Source organism: Lissotriton helveticus, chromosome 1_1 (assembly GCF_964261635.1).
Source record: "Lissotriton helveticus chromosome 1_1, aLisHel1.1, whole genome shotgun sequence".
In the NCBI taxonomy this organism is placed as follows: domain Eukaryota; kingdom Metazoa; phylum Chordata; class Amphibia; order Caudata; family Salamandridae; genus Lissotriton; species Lissotriton helveticus.
Window position 1 is genome coordinate 418,455,391 of NC_136057.1, and position 18,367 is coordinate 418,473,757.

Below are 18,367 nucleotides of genomic sequence, written 5' to 3' on the forward strand. Positions count from 1 at the left end.
ACACCCATTTAGATTCCTAGGATATCATTTTTTTCTTACCCTTTTTACCTAATTAAAGTGAATAACTTTACAAGCAATCTACTGGGTGGATGTGCTGGTCATTTGTATTATTACACTAAAATAGGTTTTAATATGTATCGACGCCTATTGACAATATTTGTGTCCAATACCATTGGTGGGGTATGGGTACATCATTTGAAGAAACAAGAAATAGTCTGTTTACTAATTAATTAGTGATGGACTTTTTCATTCGTATTTAAACTTAATTTCTAGTGTGAAGGTCAGAGTATGGCTAATTTCAAAAGATAAAGACTTTTGTTGGTATCAGTAAAACAAACATAATTCAACCAAGGGTATTGCAGCTATACGCAAATAATGCTTATATCATTTTATTTAAGAATTGTAGGTTTCTGGGTAAACTGATAAACAGAAAACTAAAACACAGTGAGTGCAATTATCCTCCAGCTGTGAACATAGTAACATTTCTTGTACTCCTAAACCTAAGCATTCAAGGGGGAAATGTTCAGCTGTAAAGGGTTCTAGGGCTGAGTTTTTGGTCACATTTAACCCTGCTATTTAGATATACAAAATGCAAAATAATGCCTGGTCATCTACAATGCAACCTAAAAGTGCGTGTCCATGTATGAACGTTTGAAAAGTATAAAGGTTCGTGTGGCAATGATTTGTGATACTGATGGTTTTGATAGTGATTTGAAACGCAAGACTGGAAGGTATTTATCTTATGACACTGTGGTTTAAGTAAAATATTTTGCTTTTTATTTGTGCGGCCACTGAAAATAGGACTCATTTAAAACCACACGTTTAATACTATTAAAAGGTGGATGAATAGAAAATCGTTGACTTTTTTTTAAAAAAAATTCAGTTTGGTAGATGCTCCGTGTGCTCTAAATAACGTTGACTAGACACCTGCCAAAATCTAAATCATGCCCTTAAAATACAAATTAAGCACTTGATAGCACGTTTAGAACATGCCCAGACCCAATATAAATAAGCCATAAAGTGCAAACTCCTGATACATACATAATCTAAACAACCACCTGTATATACCGAACGTGAATGACCTCGGTGCTACAATTGGTGCATGTGCACTTTATAAAGTGCATGATTACCTAAAAAGCTACACGTAACACCTTCTCAATTGGAGCTTAGAAATCAGGGTTTAAGTGCTTTCCTGATTGCCAGATAATTGGGAACCAAGCGGGGCTCAGGCGCACAGAATTCCAGACAAAGTACGACTTTCCGATGACTGGCCCACCTAGGCACATGGCTATGGCAGAGCGGAACTAACCAACTGCATCATGGAAAAATGTTGGTGAATGAAAGAAGATCCTTCATTATGCAGAGCTTAAAACCACCACTTCTAATGTCGCAACATAACCGATGTGAGAATGACAAAGAATGAGTAAACATTAAACAAACAAAACATAATTCACTTCTACTGAAGTACCATTACAAGAAAAACAACAACACCCAAGTGGTATTTGTTAAAAGCAGATGCTAAGAAAGCGGGTTTCACAGAAATTAATAAAGACTATCTGAAAATAAGACTTCTATTTCATAAGCATAATGCCTATTACTTATGCTGGAATGGTCAACTGAGGAAACCATCCCTTAGTTTATAGTGCTAATTCCTGAAGAAAAGATTGTATTTCATTTTTCTCGAACATACCATATTAACTGCATCTTGGTCAAATGGGTTCCAGTCGATATTCTGAGGGTAGTGGGCTAGAACTCTGGACTTGAATGTTCTTCTCAAAGGACTCTGGTCAAAGTTGTCTCCTGTGATAAATTAGAATGAATTAATTAATACAGGTTTACATACATAAGCTTTCCATTGTAAAAGGCAGCAAGATGTTTGTTGTCCTCAATCCATCTTGAAAAACATCACACAGTTATGCTTTGAATAACTGAGCATCACTGAATACTGTACTGAACTTTATGTATGCTTCATCGTGATAATGTCTTCCTATGCTCGTCACTCTTCAGTTGGAGGTTAGTAATTACACCTATGACGATGGTACAATTGTGACCATGTAAGGTAGTACGTTTTGTAGTATTTTTCTCAAATTTCCCAGTTTGGAAGTCTTGACAGGAAGCATACATTATTGATGTATTCATAAACATATGCCTGTGACATTTTTAACTCGGAATACATGTACTGCAAGATAGTATTCTCAAAACTGATTTTCACATCAATTACTATAACCAAGTGTACCACTGCAATGAGTCTTTGTGCAGCAGCAGGTTAGCAATCAACAGATAGTTCTTAAGTAACTGATATTAAGATTACCCAAATAATTGGCACTCAAATTCTAGCTCTTGTAAGGATGAAAGGCTGATTCTCTTGGGCCTCTGACCTGCAAGCCCCACATAAGTCTCAACCTTGAATCACTTTACTCATTAACTATTTGGAAAAAAGCAAGGTTCCCTGAAAATTGTTAAAAGACAGAAAAACAAGCTATCAGGCCCCTAAGTTTGAGTCAAGGAGGCACTCTAATCAAAATTGACCACGTCTTCTTAAAAGATAAAGAACTATGAACTTTGGGCTTTATTAGAGTTTGGCAGGTTCATACAGATATCAAATCACCCATTTACTCTCTGTATAGTGCACAGCGACCCCTTACACTCAAAATAGAGTGGACATGTTATTTGCTACTTTTGACAGATCTTCCAAATTCACTGAACTTTAAATATGGCCATAGGTCTCAAAGCTTCAGGTAAAGGACAAAATGACAGTGCTCTTCTTACTGCTACTTTGTTAGATCCTCTTAAAAAAACATTGTGTGCACCAGGAAAAAACTGATTCAATAACATCACAGTTGAAACAAAAAATGGATTCCATTTTCAGTACAAAGAAAAACCATGCTCATATTACCATTTCTTGTGTGTGCACTAATCATGGGTTCATTCGCACATCATACATGGAGCTTTGCTAATTCTTGCAGCAAACGCTAGACAGTAAGGTACAGCTACCCATAAGATAACATTTCTGACCTACTAGACTTTTCAGGTAAGATGAATTTGGCTTGCAGCTCTTAATTGCCACTGCTCAATCTCCAAGCATAAAGATGGAGTGTTTGCAGGTACGGGCACAAATCGCTGCCCTGGTGCTTGAACAGGAGATATTGGCTAAGGGGCAGCCTGACCGAAGCATGGATGCGCCTCCTCAGGAGTTCGAGATAACATACTATCTGTGCCCAATACGGAGCCACAGGTATGACTTGGGCCTGGTCCGTCCTGATCTTTAGCACTCTAGGCAGGAGTGGTATCAGCGAGCAGGGAGGCGTACAGAAGTCATGAGCCGGGAAAATGTCCTGCTGTTTAAGCCTTGTCCAGAGGCACAGAGCCTCTTGGCACCTCACCCTTACCCCACCAAGTTTGTTGCAGTACCACATGGCATTGGTGTTATCAGTTACCACCTGAACCAGTGTTTCCTTGAGGAAGGTTTTCAATGGATGGTGCAGAGACTACAACGGAGATCGGAGTCCTCTGATCTTCACCTGTCCCAGATGACCACCCCAACCCAGGAGTGATTCTTCTGTCACCACTGTGGCATTGGGTGGGCAAGAGAGAGGGGTTTGCAGCTAACCTTATCATGGTTCAATAGCCACTACTCCAAGTTTTATGAATTTACTTCCGATATCTGAACCAAGTCAGAGATCAGAACGTTTAGATCAGAACGTAAACTTCAAAATAAAAAAGAAAAGAAATAGAAAAAAGAAAAGGAAGATTACAGGAAAAGAATGCCCCGTCATATCAGTCTGACCAAAGACTGCTTCACAGCTATCCACACTTCGAGCGACTGATTTTTGTCAGCTAATTGGTGACAGAGGTCCCTTTGTTAGTGCATGGTAAACAAACATGCAATTCTACTTTGTGGCCTCCTGTGTTCGGCAAACTTCTCAGTTCCACCTAAGGCGTTTAAGAACCAGGGTGTCAAATTTAACGATACTGGTCCACCCAAATAAACGTTATGGTCTACTCTTGCTTCTTCTACTCATTTTCTCAGGGAAAATATGCCTTTCCTCAACTCCTCTTTAGACCTTAGCCAGAGCAATTACTGTTGTCAAGCCTTGCTATTCAAATTCTCTGAATCTACCCACAATGCCCTGTTTTGCCCACCTATGTCTTTACTCAGCTGGACGTTTTTTTTCTGTGAGATCGTCTCATTCCTTACTGCCCTGCTTTCATCCTCCGTCCAGAGATTCAATATTTCTTTGTTCTTCCTACCTTTATGAGTTTCTGTGATAGAAGGCGGCCTTTCTTCATCCACCTCCCAAAACTATGGAACACACTGACAATTAACATCCAAACAATTGTCAACCAAATAGGTTTCATGAAGGCGTTTTAAACATTTGTTTTTTCATAGTTTTATTTTGCCCGTTTTCCTGTAGCCGTAGCACCAATGCTACTGGGAGATGAATGTGTACACGAATAGGGAAAATTTTATTAATTTTATTTAATTGTTTCCTTACCTGTAAAGGTCGACCTATAAAACCAAAATACACATTAAGAATGGAACGATATTAAGACAGTTTGCACTATTTCCTGAAAAGAATAAAGATTAGGCACATACGTCTACCAGTAATCTCGCTAGATCAGGTAGCGTACAGCTTACTATCATTGTAGAGTAAAACATTTGACTGCAGCTGAACAATAAAAACTAGCTGCATTTGTCAATATATATATATATATATATATATATATATATATATATATACACAACATTCATAAAAAAAGTGAAACAAATCGGCCTTTCTTATCATATCCAGGTCACATCATTGAGAAACTGTGAAGTTGAATTGTTTTTAAAAGATAAGTTATAATAACGAACATTGAAATAGGACTGTAATTAGACAGTCAAAGATGCATTTACTCCAAGAATAAGCCGACGGACAGAAACTACCACCACTCTATCAAAGCAGTAAGAGAAAAGTACCACACCCAGTGAGAGAGACAGACAGGAAGTGCCAAGCATGCCTGGTGAACCATACTGAACACATGTGGGCATCACAGTGCAAAAGCAGCATTTTTGTGAATGGAATATCTTTAAATGTAAACGCCTCCTTTTTTGTTTTACTGCATGACTCACTTGTCATCACCCAAATTAGACGTGCTCTCAATCTGGGCGTATTAGGAGGCACAATTAACTAAAGTGCACTTATCAGGATACCAACTTGGACAAGCAGTGAAGTTACAAGAACTCTGGTATTCCCATTCCAATGAAGGATCGCAGCAACACATCAGCGCTTTTAATTTAGGAAGTTTTTATGCCAAATTCATGTTTATAAGAGTTGCCTCTACGTACGCCATGGGCAAGTCATTATCTAGAAAACGGCATTAATAAAAACCTGCAATCAGCAGCAAATGACATCTAGTACAGTCATAACTGAATTAAAATATAGCAAATCCTTTGCAAATGTTTAAATAAATACATACACATCTTTTACTGTTTGTTTATCTACGTATTTGGGGATAGTGGCATTGTGCTATTTGCTTATTTGAATTGCACAGCACCTTCAACGCTCCAGTTGAGACCCAACTGGAGTTGATCCTCATTTCACCAGCTATGGGAGAAGTAAGGGCCAGTCCGTCGGACAGGCTTCTTTACCTTATTTCAAGTGACATTGGAATGTGACTGCCAGATTTCACCTTCTACAACTGTTTTTCTAGTGCCTCCCAAAAACGATCAAGCCATAGGATGAATCAAATAAACCCTCTGCACAAGAATGCAAACATACAGCTTAACATGCCTATTCTATTTCAGTGGCTGCTTGGATAGATTTAATACATTATACATCATGTCTCCACCTAGTGCTTAGTACTACGTTCCTGCTCTGACAAAGCACTAGAGTTCATGCTGACCAACTCACTTAGTCATTTTGTAGGCTGGTAGCAGGAGGCACATGAGAGCCAACAGGTCAGTGTTGCAATCTGTGACTGGAGTTAATATAGAACCCGGAATTAGACGCATCTTGTCAATGAGTTATTTCACTGGTTTTGAAATATCAAATTCCAGCATTTTCTGTATTTAAAATATGCACCCCTGAATAGAATAATTTTAGTCAAATGATTACCTACGCTAAATAACAAAAAAAAGTTGGTCATTCTGAAGAATGGCAGATTTCATAATATTTACCATTCCTCCTCTAATTTTAATTTTGGTCATTAAAATCTATTATTCCACCTGTAAACGAAAATATGGCTTTTTGTCGTGACAAATACGTTTTATCCAGACATGTGCCCTCCAGTGACATTTCCTACTTATTTGTTCTTTCAGGTTGCTACCACATGTCGGTTTTCAGAGCTGAAATTTTAAGATCAAATGTATCATTTTAAAACTGCACACATATGTCAAGTGGTTATCCGGAAAATTAGGGTGTTTGTGATTGGATTAAACCTATGTTCAAGTGAAAGGAAGTGAAAAGGAAATAATTTTGCAAGCCTTAATTATTTTAAGAAACAAATTATGGATAGTGCAGAGGACCAGATTTCTAACCAACTTCCTATTTTACCTGAGGTTTTGCCTGCAGTATCTTGGCTCCTGCCATGCCGGTCGGCTTCTAACCATTGGTATAAAACTACATGGAGTAACAGAAACAAAAAGGTATGCATGAACAAACATAAATATACAGTGAAAGTCCAAAGTCAACAGAAATGACACAAAGTGGATACCAGCAGCAATGTAGTCATTAGCGGAATACGAGATGCTGTATTAGTGAAAAAGGTGACGACATTCTGAAACTCGTGTCAACAAATAAAACAGCACCAACATTAAAATAACAATAAGACGGGAGAATCATTCATAGTACCACACGAAAATAATGTTAGATGAATCATATTCATTATGTGTGGCTGAAATGTAAGTAGTGAAATGTAAAAATAAAGGTTAATAATAAAACAGCTATGGTTAAGAGAACAAAACCAAACTCTGTAGGTGCACTATAAAGACAGCCACATTTTAAAATGACCAGCCACATATTTCTGTTGGAGCAATTTTAATAATACAATGATTCCATCTCCAGAAGCCATTCAGGGAGGGAAAGCTAGAAGTATCCAAGTCATTTTCATTCGTGCCCTCATTGCAGCTTTGTTGTGCCTACAGCTCAATCTTCTCTTCCTTTCCTTTGCTTCTGCTCACTGCTGAAACCTTCCCAGACTATCTGCAGGTGAGGAGGATGCGCAACAATATGTAAGGTAATATTAATACTCGAGTATGTGCAATGTCACACCATAACACAAGAGAAAACAACTTCACAGCCTTCATTGATAACCTATTACTCAAACCATATCGCACCCTGCCACCGCCACAAAACATCTTTCTAAACAACTTCAACGCTTTTCTGAAATACAACGTGAACACCAAAGCTTCACTGAAAACACACAAGTGCAACCTGAACCCATTAGCATCCAATACCTGAAATAACTCACTGACAACAGTTCCACCCGCAGACAAAAGAAATGGAAGAAAAACAGAACCCCGAATGACCTCACACTTCTGAAGCCTCTCCATGTATAACATGGACAAATCCTTACATCAGCCTAAACCAAAAACTATACCAATACACTCAATCAAGCTAACAGAAGTAGACTATTGTTCAAGATAGTCAAGCACTGCATCAATAACCTGCTGATCCTCCAATCTCACACTACACAGACAAGTGTAATGCAATCAACCTCTTTTTCAATGAAAAAATGCATATGACCCAAAAACTAAATTAAAACAGCAAGCCTGCTTCTCCTTGTTTAACCACCGTTCCACACTGCATCTCACAATGGTCATCCTTCAAACTCCATCTTTCGCAAACATCTACAATTTCCTCAAAAACACCTCGCATGAACCTTCATGCTCCATCAAAGCCTTCTGGAGAAGTAGTCTCTGGAATATGGGAACACCCTTTACACCAGGATTACCAAGAAACTCACTAGAAGGCTACAAACCATCCAGAACTTGCCAGCCCGACTTATCCTCAGCCTCCCACACAGGACCCACATCACATCACACCACACCTCAGAGAGCCACACTGGCTCCTGATAACCAACTGGCTCCTGATACACAAATGTCCTCACTTCAAACTCAAAACACACACTTTCAAAGCAAAACACAACTCAGGCCCCACCTACATGAACAATCACATCTCCTTCCACCAATAACCCAGACACCTCCGCTCTGCAGGACACCTACAAGCACACATCCCATGCATATGGAGGATGGGCGTTCTCTTACAGCGCTCTTAAAGTGTGGAGTGAGCTCCAACTCCACATCAGAGCCTACTCCTCTCGTTTTCAGTTCTGCAAGAAGCAGAAGCCCAGGCTTTTCAATTAACCAACTTATAAGAGGCAAGGCTAGGCCAAGACACACACACACACCTGCTCAGCACCAGGATACCCTTGTGGGTCATAGTGCACTTTACAAACACACACAACATAACTCAAGGAATCTTATCAAAAGCTCACAAGATAGGACAGACACTCCTAAACGAACTCCACACAACACCCTGATAACCTCATCAGCTACTGGCCTATTACTCATCTATCCTTCGTCAACAAGTTCATTGAAAATGTAATTTGAGTGTAACTATAACCTGCATAACTACCAATCAGGCTGAAGATCAGGTTGCATCCCACAGACAGCTATTTTATAAATCATCGACTATACTTTCCTGACCCCTGTCTCTTGAAATTACTGGACCTTTCAGCCGCTTTCAACACAACTTATCCTACTCACATCCACACCCTTAAGTATCAAATGGCATTCTCTGGAAACTAATTCAATCATTCTTCTCCTACCTATCCAACCAACACTTGTTTGTTTACACAGGTAGCTCCAGTTTCCAGAATATTCCCATCCTCCATGAAGTCCCCCAGGGTCCATCAATTCATCGGTCATCTTTATCTTCTACAAAGAGCCTCTTGGCATTCCGCTCACAAAAAACAGCCACAAAATTCACAAAAAAACTAATAACATACCTTCTACTTGGAAGTGGGACCTGCTACAGCACCTCAAACACTGCCTGCACCTCACCCAGATGACGTAGCTGTCCAGCACCTGCCTGAAGCTCCAGCCCACAGCGACAGAATTCCAGCTACTGACCAAGAAAAGTACATAACAACTAGTCAAGCCCGGCTCAATAACATGAACCTGGACGGATTTGTAACCTAACTTTCATCCAATGTCAAGTCACTCGGATTTACCCTAGAAACTGTTTTCCCTCTCAAGGAACAAATCTAAAAAAAATGTTTTAAAAACTACTCGCGACTAAAGACAGCAAAACCAGAAACAAAGATCCCAGAACTGCTGTTCAAGACCTCGTACTCTTGCTTCTGGTTGGGAGCAACGCACTGCTTCCTGGCCTCACAGACTTCCTAAAGACACCCTTAAAGTGCTTCTTGCATGGTGCAGCACAAGGACTTGATGACAAAGAACCACATCACCACCAGTCCTGATTGAATGCGTCTGCCTCCCCTTGCCAGCCAGCACCATCTTCAAAGTCAGCTGTATAATCTACAAAGTCATAACCATCAGCATCCCCATTTTATCTGGCTGACAAGCTCACTAGTTCTGGTGGATCTCAGTACTCCCACAGCAATGACACCATCCGAATTGAGATAAAGTGCAAAAAAAGAAAAACAATGCAATAGGGCTTCTCCACTTATGCACACTGGACTGTCCGAATCCTACCGGCTATTTAAAACAAGCATTTGCAATGCAATAGCTCTCGCATTTATGCGAGTTTGAGCTATTGCCATGGTTAATGACTAGAACTTTTATTTATGTTTTGGTTTTTAAAACATAAATAAAAGGCATTGTCATTTGCAATGCTAATAGCTTAAACTCTCGCAAATATTGCATTGCAAATGCTTGTTTTTGATAGGCACATGGAGATTAAGTGATTTGCACATAATCACAGGATTCTGAGAGTCATTGCTGAGACAGATTTGAGATCGACCGCCCTAGCCGTTAAGCTACATCCTCTTAGAATACATACCGACAAGGTACCACATAAAAGGCTGGCTACCAATATTCTTATAGTGTCAATTGCTGGGGGTTTCCCTTCTCCAATAGATGTATCGTGCTTGATGCAATGAATACTCTTCTACAGCTGGCGACAAGTGAGATTGCAGAGAAGGATATCAAATGACAAAACCTGTTTGAAATCCAACATCACTATACCTCAAAAGTGAGCATTGCACCCAGTCGGTGTTTAGGCAGACTTCTTTTGGTCTCTCCTTATTGTCTCTTCCCTAGCTCCTATCCTCTCTCCCCTGAATCTCTCCCCTTGCCTGCAACTCTGCCTACCCCCTGTCCTGTGTGCCCTTTGACTAAGCACTCCTTCTCCCCTTGTTGGGGAAAGATCCAATATCTATACTCTGGAGTCTCAGCGAACCCGCTGAGTGAGTCCACTGCGCCAAGGGAGCCACTCACACTTGAGGTATGGTATGGCACCCCTTGCCAAAGCACTCCCTCTCCCCTTTTTGGGGATGAATCCAGTATGTAGGCCTTGGAGTCTCAGAGACCTCTCAGAGTCCACTGCGTAAAGGGAGCCTCTCGCAATAGACTTCCCCTGGGATCACAGCTTATTGGACTTTGGACGTTGCCTTGACTCGTCTACCGGTTTGTGTCCCAGTCACCCTTCCCCTCTTCTCCCCATGGTGCGTCTCTCACCCTCCCCTCCTCTTTCCCACCTTTATTATCTGTCTACTTCCCCTACTCCAACCCCCCCTGAATCTCTCACCTTGCCTTCTTTTCCCCTTACGTATGTGTGCTTATTGTTTATCTCGACCTTACAAGTAACTATGTTGCCATGCTCTAAGAACTGTGTAACCTTTGTAACGATGTAACCTGTAACTATGATCTGATGCTCATGTAAAGCGCTCGGATACCTCCGGGTCTAGCCAGCGCTATATAAAACTTTTTAAATAAATTGTTTTAAAAATACACACTACAATGTGGTTACTATCAGGGAGGTGAGCCAAAGTTAAGTGCCGTCAAAGAGAGGAGCACTGCATTGGTAAAGTGAGCCGGAGGGTTAAATGTGTGACAGGCATCAGAGACACCACCTGATGCTTACATCACTGCCTGGAGCCGAAGGCCAGCAATAAGTGTTTGCATCATCACATCTACATTTGATGTCGGCAAGCACCATTATGGCACGACACCAACACATCAGAAAAGTGTTAGGACGCTGAGTACCCCCACAATGCTATGCAGCTGAAAAGCTTCTGAAAGCTTCTCTGATAGCCAACGATGGCCAGTTTACAGTCAGGACGCTGCTTTTTGGATGCTGAGAGACAATAGCACGATACAATGTGTGAGGATCTCTGCTGTACTCAACCACTTTAATTCCAGGCATGTGAGCTACTGAGGAAATGCTTCTATAGAAAAGGGATTATAACTTGCTATGGTAAAATATCAATTACTATTATGACACTTCAGTTTGAGAAAATCTGAATCTTAATGATGGTACCATACATTATTAATCTCCGTGACTTGCAGTCTGTCTCAATAAAGTTGAACACTAAGGAATGGAAGGAGTTTCAGTGCTAAGTTCATTTGTAGCTGTTCTGTAGGAGCCAACAAACTTGAAGTTCAAAGACAAGCTTTTATTGACTGACAGGATGACACTGGACAAGGCGATCAATATTGATTAAATATTTGGAGCACTGGAATGCTTCATAGTGGGCAAAGTGTAAATGATCTAACAGATGTTTGGACTCTTCAGATAAAGTAGCATCCTCTGTGTTATGATTCAAGAACAGTTTCCTGAATCCAACGCCTCTTCCTTCCTATCGATGGATGCATTCCCTTTGATAATAAAAACTGTACTCCTGAATTACTCATGAATTTTAGTGATACTGCTGCCAGAGGCTTTACTTAGAAAGACTGCAAGATGGCGATGTTGCTCTATGCCAGCTTTCCTCACGACCGACGATCGCAGAGTACTTGGATTCATTTAGAAATAGATAACACACTAAATGAAGATAATAGTTAATAACAATCGCCTCTAAATAAAACTTTGCTTTAATTTTGGTATCTCTATGAAGCCCCGGTCACGAGGTGAGCGAGACACACACATTGGGAAGCTGCAGTGCTGACCCCGTGAGTCTGACTGGCTTGGAACTGCTTGTTTACTGCATTCCTGCGGCAGCAGGGGGAGGGCGCCTACGCGATTCCCTTGCGGGAGCGTGCAGCAAATTGCGACCATATGGCGCCACCATATGGTGCTGCGCGCTCCCGCAAGGCAATCGCCAGACGTGCACGGGTTGGCATTGCAAGCAATGCAACGGGTGCACGTTTTTGCCCCCAAAGCTGTGCCTATGGCATTAGGTCTCTCTCCTATGCAGCGCATGCGTGCTACGTAGGCGAGACCTAAAAAGAGTTGAAGGAACTCTTCTTTCAACACTACATCAAGACGACGTTACAGCCCACCATCACTCTCAGAACACAGCTTCTCCTTCAAGTACCCACTGAGTGAATATGAGACTGACTCGGTACAGCACTAATTTGTCTCCGGCCAAGAATGCGCTACACAAATAGCACGAACATGTATACACATAGTTCAAAATTTCAAGGCCCAGGCTGAAGAAATGTCATGGCTATATATAGTATGCACATGTCACTTAGAATATGGGGATACTATGTCTGATATAAAGAACATTGCATGCCAGCCAACCAGTTTAGCTACTACAATGCTAGTTTAATCTTTGTTCCTTCTGTGGTGTTAAGCTTAGTACCATCAAATTGAGTTACCATAGCACCTGTGATTTAAAACAACCTTAATCATCGTTGAGAACCAACGGAGCTAAAAATAACTTTAAAAAGCATAATAAATAGGTGACTATGTGAGGAGAAAGTCAGAGAATTTCTACATATTTGGGCTCCGCTTTGGAAAACCTATAAGGGTATTTTCTTAACACATTAGTATTATCGTGATTTCCGTTTTGATATGGCAGTGATTCATTTGAACAAATTAAAAACAACTTGCAACTCCCACAATTGGGATAGGCGACTACGGTTACTTTTTGAGGTACTTTGTAAACTTACTGAGCACCGGACTGTTAGAAAAATGTTTTGCTGTCACAGTTTCTAAATAAAACAATTACTCACATTTAATACCCAAAACAGCAACAAACAGACAAAAACAAAAACATATAATGAACGTGAAGCACACAGAATTTCTCTTATCCAAACACGTGGTTTACTGCTTTTATCAGTCAGCACCACCAGCAAAACTAATATAAGATGAAGAGAATGTCGTTAATGCTAATAATAGGCAAAAATAACTTTTTCACTGTATTTAAAAAGATCACCAATTCATCATTGTATAGCGCTGCTCGTTCAATGCACAATGGAGAATCAATCATCTTTTGGCTTCCATTACCTAGCCAATCAAGGGATAGGTTGCCCGCCTCACAGTCTATGTAACTAAGATGCCCTTGCAGGAAAGCCAGCCTCAAAGAACAAAACTCACAAAGATGTCCCCCCAGAATTGTAACAAATTCGAGACAGGTGGCCCTTTTGTAACGAGTACAAATAAACAAAATATGTAATTTAAGTATGGACAAAGAAACAATTTCCTTTTTCATATCTCAAAATCTCCGATTACACCCCAAGTCTGTCAAGTGAAGGCCTCAACAAACAAGCATTTACAATGCAATGGTTTTGCCTTTGTTAAAGTTAGAGCTATTGGCATTGCTTTTGACACTCTGCACTCTGAAGCTCCACTCTGCACTCTGCACTCTGCACTCTGCACTCTGCACTCTGCACTCTGCACTCTGCACTCTGCACTCTGCACTCTGCACTCTGTATCCCCACTTATTTTTTTAGGATTTGTTCCCTGACTATAACCCACCACCAAGCAATGCACATACCAGTCTGCTCCCAGCCTGCCCGCCTCTCTGAGGGACACATTTCTACACACAACCGCATTCACGCCAGTGAATGGGCGAGCCGGACAGGGCACGCGGATCGTGAAAGGTTGGGATTGTGCGATTCAAGTGCATTTAACGTAACATCATATTCGCATGCAGGGTTTCCGGATTTTTAGAGGTACAAGCTGTCTTCATGACTAATGAATGTTATGCCCTGTACGTTTCCTGTTAACCGGTATCTTGGTCCCGTTTGTTTAATTAAAACTGGCCAAGACTACATCTCCCACAATACAACAGGTTGATACATGAAAGCTCAACACTGAGGCCGTCTTGAAGCCCTATATTTTAACAAGCCATAACGGTAATGTTTCATTTACTATAGAACTCGAGATGCCTCATCGTACCCCCGGCCAGAGCTGTGGGTGGGACCTGCGATCACAGGCTCGAGTCCCGGTTCTTGCTTCGGTCCTCCCAACCCCAAGGCTGGTGACATTTGCAGCGCTTTGAAACTGCCCTTGCGTTGAACAGGCATTTTACAAGTAGCTAAGATATTTGCAAACTTTCCAAATTCATACATTTCTATGTCAAACATTAAGTAGTCCGTCTCTTCGCTAGTTTGCTCGTCAGGACTTTGCCAATGCTGTGCACTTGAAGGTGGCGCGAGTACTTGTACATTCGGTAACTTGCAATGCGCAGCTTGTCGTAGTGTTAATGAATGACAGATATAATGGGGTTGACATTGACCGTACCACACGTACAGACTGCGATCAGGCCTACTTGGAACAGGGCATCAGTGCAGAAGATCAAGGAGGCCCTACTGAGGGCATGCCCTATGGGTACTGGCTGAAGGTGAGTGGTGCTCTCTGCCAGTGAAGCATTGCCATGCCCAGAGATTACCACGAGCAAGGGAATTTTGGCTACAAGGCATGTCTGCAGTGTATAGGCAGTGAACTTGGGAAGGCAGTGGTACCACTGCGAACCACAAATAGGCAAAGTGCATGCTTTTTAAGGTTTTGGATACTAATTATAGCTTCAGCAGTTGTTTCTCGCAGGAATGAGTTCATAGTTACAAATTACGTATTTTGCATAATTTGCAACCAGTTTGAATTATGGATTTCAACAAAAGAGAAGCTAGGAAGGCGTATAGTACACTCCAGGATACAGCACTTTATGCATTATGGTCACGTTTGCAAAGCACTCACAAAAGATCAAGGGAACATTCTAGATGATACACCACATTTTGTGGCCAAAAAAGACTTCGGTATATGACCACATAGAACTGAGAGAGTGCCTAGTCAGTGTCATGCTCGTGTAGATGAAGCAGTGATGATGGTGAGTGCGTGTCGGAGAGAAGCAGATATGGGGAAACGCACACAGTTTGTTTTCTTACCTCTACCAGTACACCACAGCGCCTTGTGCCGTGTTCGAGAATGTCAACGTGTTTGAGGAAAGGGCAGTAAAGAAAGTTGTGAGCTCAGAGCATATGCTGCACTAACTCAATGATTCATGATGAGGTGAAGCAGGAAAAAGAATCGAATGTGCAACATTAATAACATTTTTCAGAAAAGCGACAGTGCTTTGTGAGGTGTCGGGCAGAAAAAAAGACCAAGGGACCCATCAGATCCAGGTGTAGAGCTGGACTCTAAAGCAAGGGTTTCAAGCTTGCCAACAGACACATTGAGAAGACTCCGAGAGCTACAGGCACATTCAGTTAGGAGAACGAAATGTGAATGAAGGGTCTTACACAACTTGTACTCACACAGTTGGCTGCAGCGCTCCAGTAAAGAGAGCAGACAGGCAGGCAGGGTATCGCTTGGCGCACACAATGCCCGCACCCTCGGGGACTTGTCTTCCAGTTACAGATGAAGCGCCCTGAAGCCTAGCCACTTGGGACGGCTACAATAATCCACAGAATAACCAAGTGCCCCGTGCCACTGTCCTACCTGCCTGGTCTCCGGGCTCGGACCGATCCGGCTGTCTCCTCCCAGCTCCCTTCCCCCTGCAGCACATCCTCCCTCCCGGGGTGCCGTTCTTACCTGCTGGACGGGGGTGTTGGGCCCCAGAAACCTGCTGGAATCGTTTCGGTAGGGTGAGGGGGCCAGGAGCCAGGTCCGTGTGGAGTGCAGCCGCCGCGCTGAGTCTGTGTCCGGGCTCCGGGGGCGGGGAAGGAGGAAGGCGGCCATGAGGAAACAAGCGGGAGGGGGCGGGAAAGGGATTGACTGCGCCGTGTCGGACGCGGCCTGCTGATAATGAGGCGGCTCTGAGCAGCTCTCCCGCTGGAAATGAATTCTTTCTCCGATGTCTATCTCAGAGAGGCCCCAAAAGGCACGAGGCTGCTTCCTGCTCGGAGAGGCGACGGTGCTGTCGAAAGACCGCCTCGGATTGAACTGAAGGACCGGGAAGAGGGGGGGGGGGGGGCAGCTGGGGTGTCTGCAGAGAGAAACGAGGTGTCTGCGAGGAAAAAGGAGGTGTCTGTGAGGGGGTGATGAGAAGTGTCTGCGAGCGGAAGGGGGTGTCTCCAAGGCGGAGGTAGAGTCTGCAGGAAGAAACGAAGGGAGGTGTCTCAGAGGAGAAGAGAGGTGTCTCAGAGGAGTGCGGGAGGGGGCGGGAAAGGGGGAGGAGAGACGCTGACGACGGCCGACGACGGCCTTGGAGCAGGAAGGGGGAGGAGAGACGCTGACGACGGAAGGCGGGTGCCGGCAATGCCGGACCAGACTCGGGGGCGTTCCCGGCGTCCCGTGACGTCGGCAAAAGCCAAAGAATGTCGGGAACGCCCCCGTGTCTGGTCCGGCATTGACGGACAGGCCCCTCGTCCAATGGCAAGGCTCCGTTTACGGAGCCAGCCAATCAATGACGAGGGCCGAACCAAAGCCACACTACTGTTCTCATCAGGTTTTCGCCTGCGCCGAAAAAGATGCGCAGAGCGCATCTTTTTGGCGAGGCAAAACCTAAAAAGGGGGGATTTAAATGAGGTTAACAGCGTTACATTTAGAGCCTTCCAAAATGTTCCCATTCATTGCTTTCACCCCTTGTGATAGGAGAAAGGAAAGGAGTGCAATCGCCCTCTGAACTAGATATTGTGATGAAGTGCGCAGTAACATATTGCCAGTCACTTTTAAGGTTTATTCATCACAGGTAAAACTGTTTGACTTCTCGCAGGAGAACAATTACGTCTTTTGAAGCAAGCTGCTCGTTGGAGTTCACCACTCACAGCCTCAAGGTATGGGGTGAATCAAGTCCCAGCTATGCACCCAAGCAAGTCATCCAGCATGTTAACATTCAGAAACAAAACAAGTTTTAGTGCTCTACGGCCACAAGTGAAACATGTTGAGCTTTATAAGTATCTCGACCTCGAAGCTAACAGGCGGAACTTGTTTATCTTAATTCAACTAACAGTTCCTTATTGCTCTCGCCACGTTACCAGCCAGCATATACCCTCACCCCTGGTCATCTTTCTTTCTTTCTTTCTTGGCATCCCTGGACCACTGTCTCTTTCTAACCTACAATCTGTTATCTGACAGAGTTGCATTTATTTGCTTTAATACTGTTTTTAATAAAGGTTTTTATTGCAACAACTACAGTCTGCGTCTAACATTATTACTCAGACTGCAGTTCCCGAAGTGCAGCCTGCATCTAGACCAGTGATAACAGTATTAACGTGGGCGGTGGTATCCTGCATTGGTAGAAAACCATGATGATTCTCATCAACAAGATCAGAGAATACCGTTGCAAGCCTATTTGCTAAAATCAGAGTATAAATCTTGGAATCAGCATTAATCGGTGAAATAGGCCGATATTAAGCACAGAGGGATATTTTTCTTTCTTAGGAAACATGACAATGTTGGTCTCAGTCCATGACCCAGAAACCTGTCCAAGTAACTGGTGAACTGGCACTACGAGAAGCAACAATCTAACATAGAATTCCAATGGAAGTTGGTCAGGTCCCAGGCCTCACCTCATGCCAGCTGGCCAATAGTGGCAAGCCGATATTTGACCTTCTAGCTTATGCTGTTTTATAGTAAATGAATGATCTGGTCTGTGGAAGGAACCAATTCCTCGACATACAGCTTCTGATAAAAGCTGCGAAACTCCTCGCGAATAAGAGTAGGATCGGTCACAATAGCCCCTTGGGAGTTCTTAATCCCAGAAATAACAGATGCATTAGTTCGATCACTGACCTGGCAAGATAATACTCTGCTCATTCTTTTGCTTTTTTCAAAAAAGAGTAATTGTTTGGCTCGAACCTTTTTTGATGATGTTGTCAAGCATGCGCTTCCTAAGGGAGGCTTGGGAAATTACAAACTGATCAATCAGGGGCACGAAGGACATCCAATCTTGAGTGATTACGGTGCGGACCATAAGGAAATCTAGATGGATAAGAGTAAACCAAGTGTTGGCTTCGATCTGAGAAGCTTGCTTCCAACAGAAGGAAGAAAAATTAATAGTATGGCCCGACAAAAGGCTTTAAAAGCAT

The 18,367-nt window shown here is 42.6% G+C and overlaps 1 protein-coding gene across 4 annotated transcripts in view; it reads right to left on the minus strand.

The window, feature by feature from the left end:
- DENND5B (DENN domain containing 5B) overlaps positions 1–18,367 on the minus strand; it is a 578,042-nt gene that overhangs the window by 392,777 nt on the left and 166,898 nt on the right. For 2 of the 4 annotated variants that reach the window (XM_078673772.1, XM_078673774.1), the window contains exons 2-3: positions 6,537–6,602; positions 1,691–1,800 (exon numbers count right to left, since the gene is read on the minus strand). In XM_078673772.1, the coding sequence (XP_078529898.1) occupies positions 1,691–1,800; positions 6,537–6,602 (176 nt within the window). The remainder of the gene's footprint in view (positions 1–1,690; positions 1,801–6,536; positions 6,603–18,367) is intronic. The other 2 variants (XM_078673773.1, XM_078673775.1) reach the window with 1 other exon arrangement.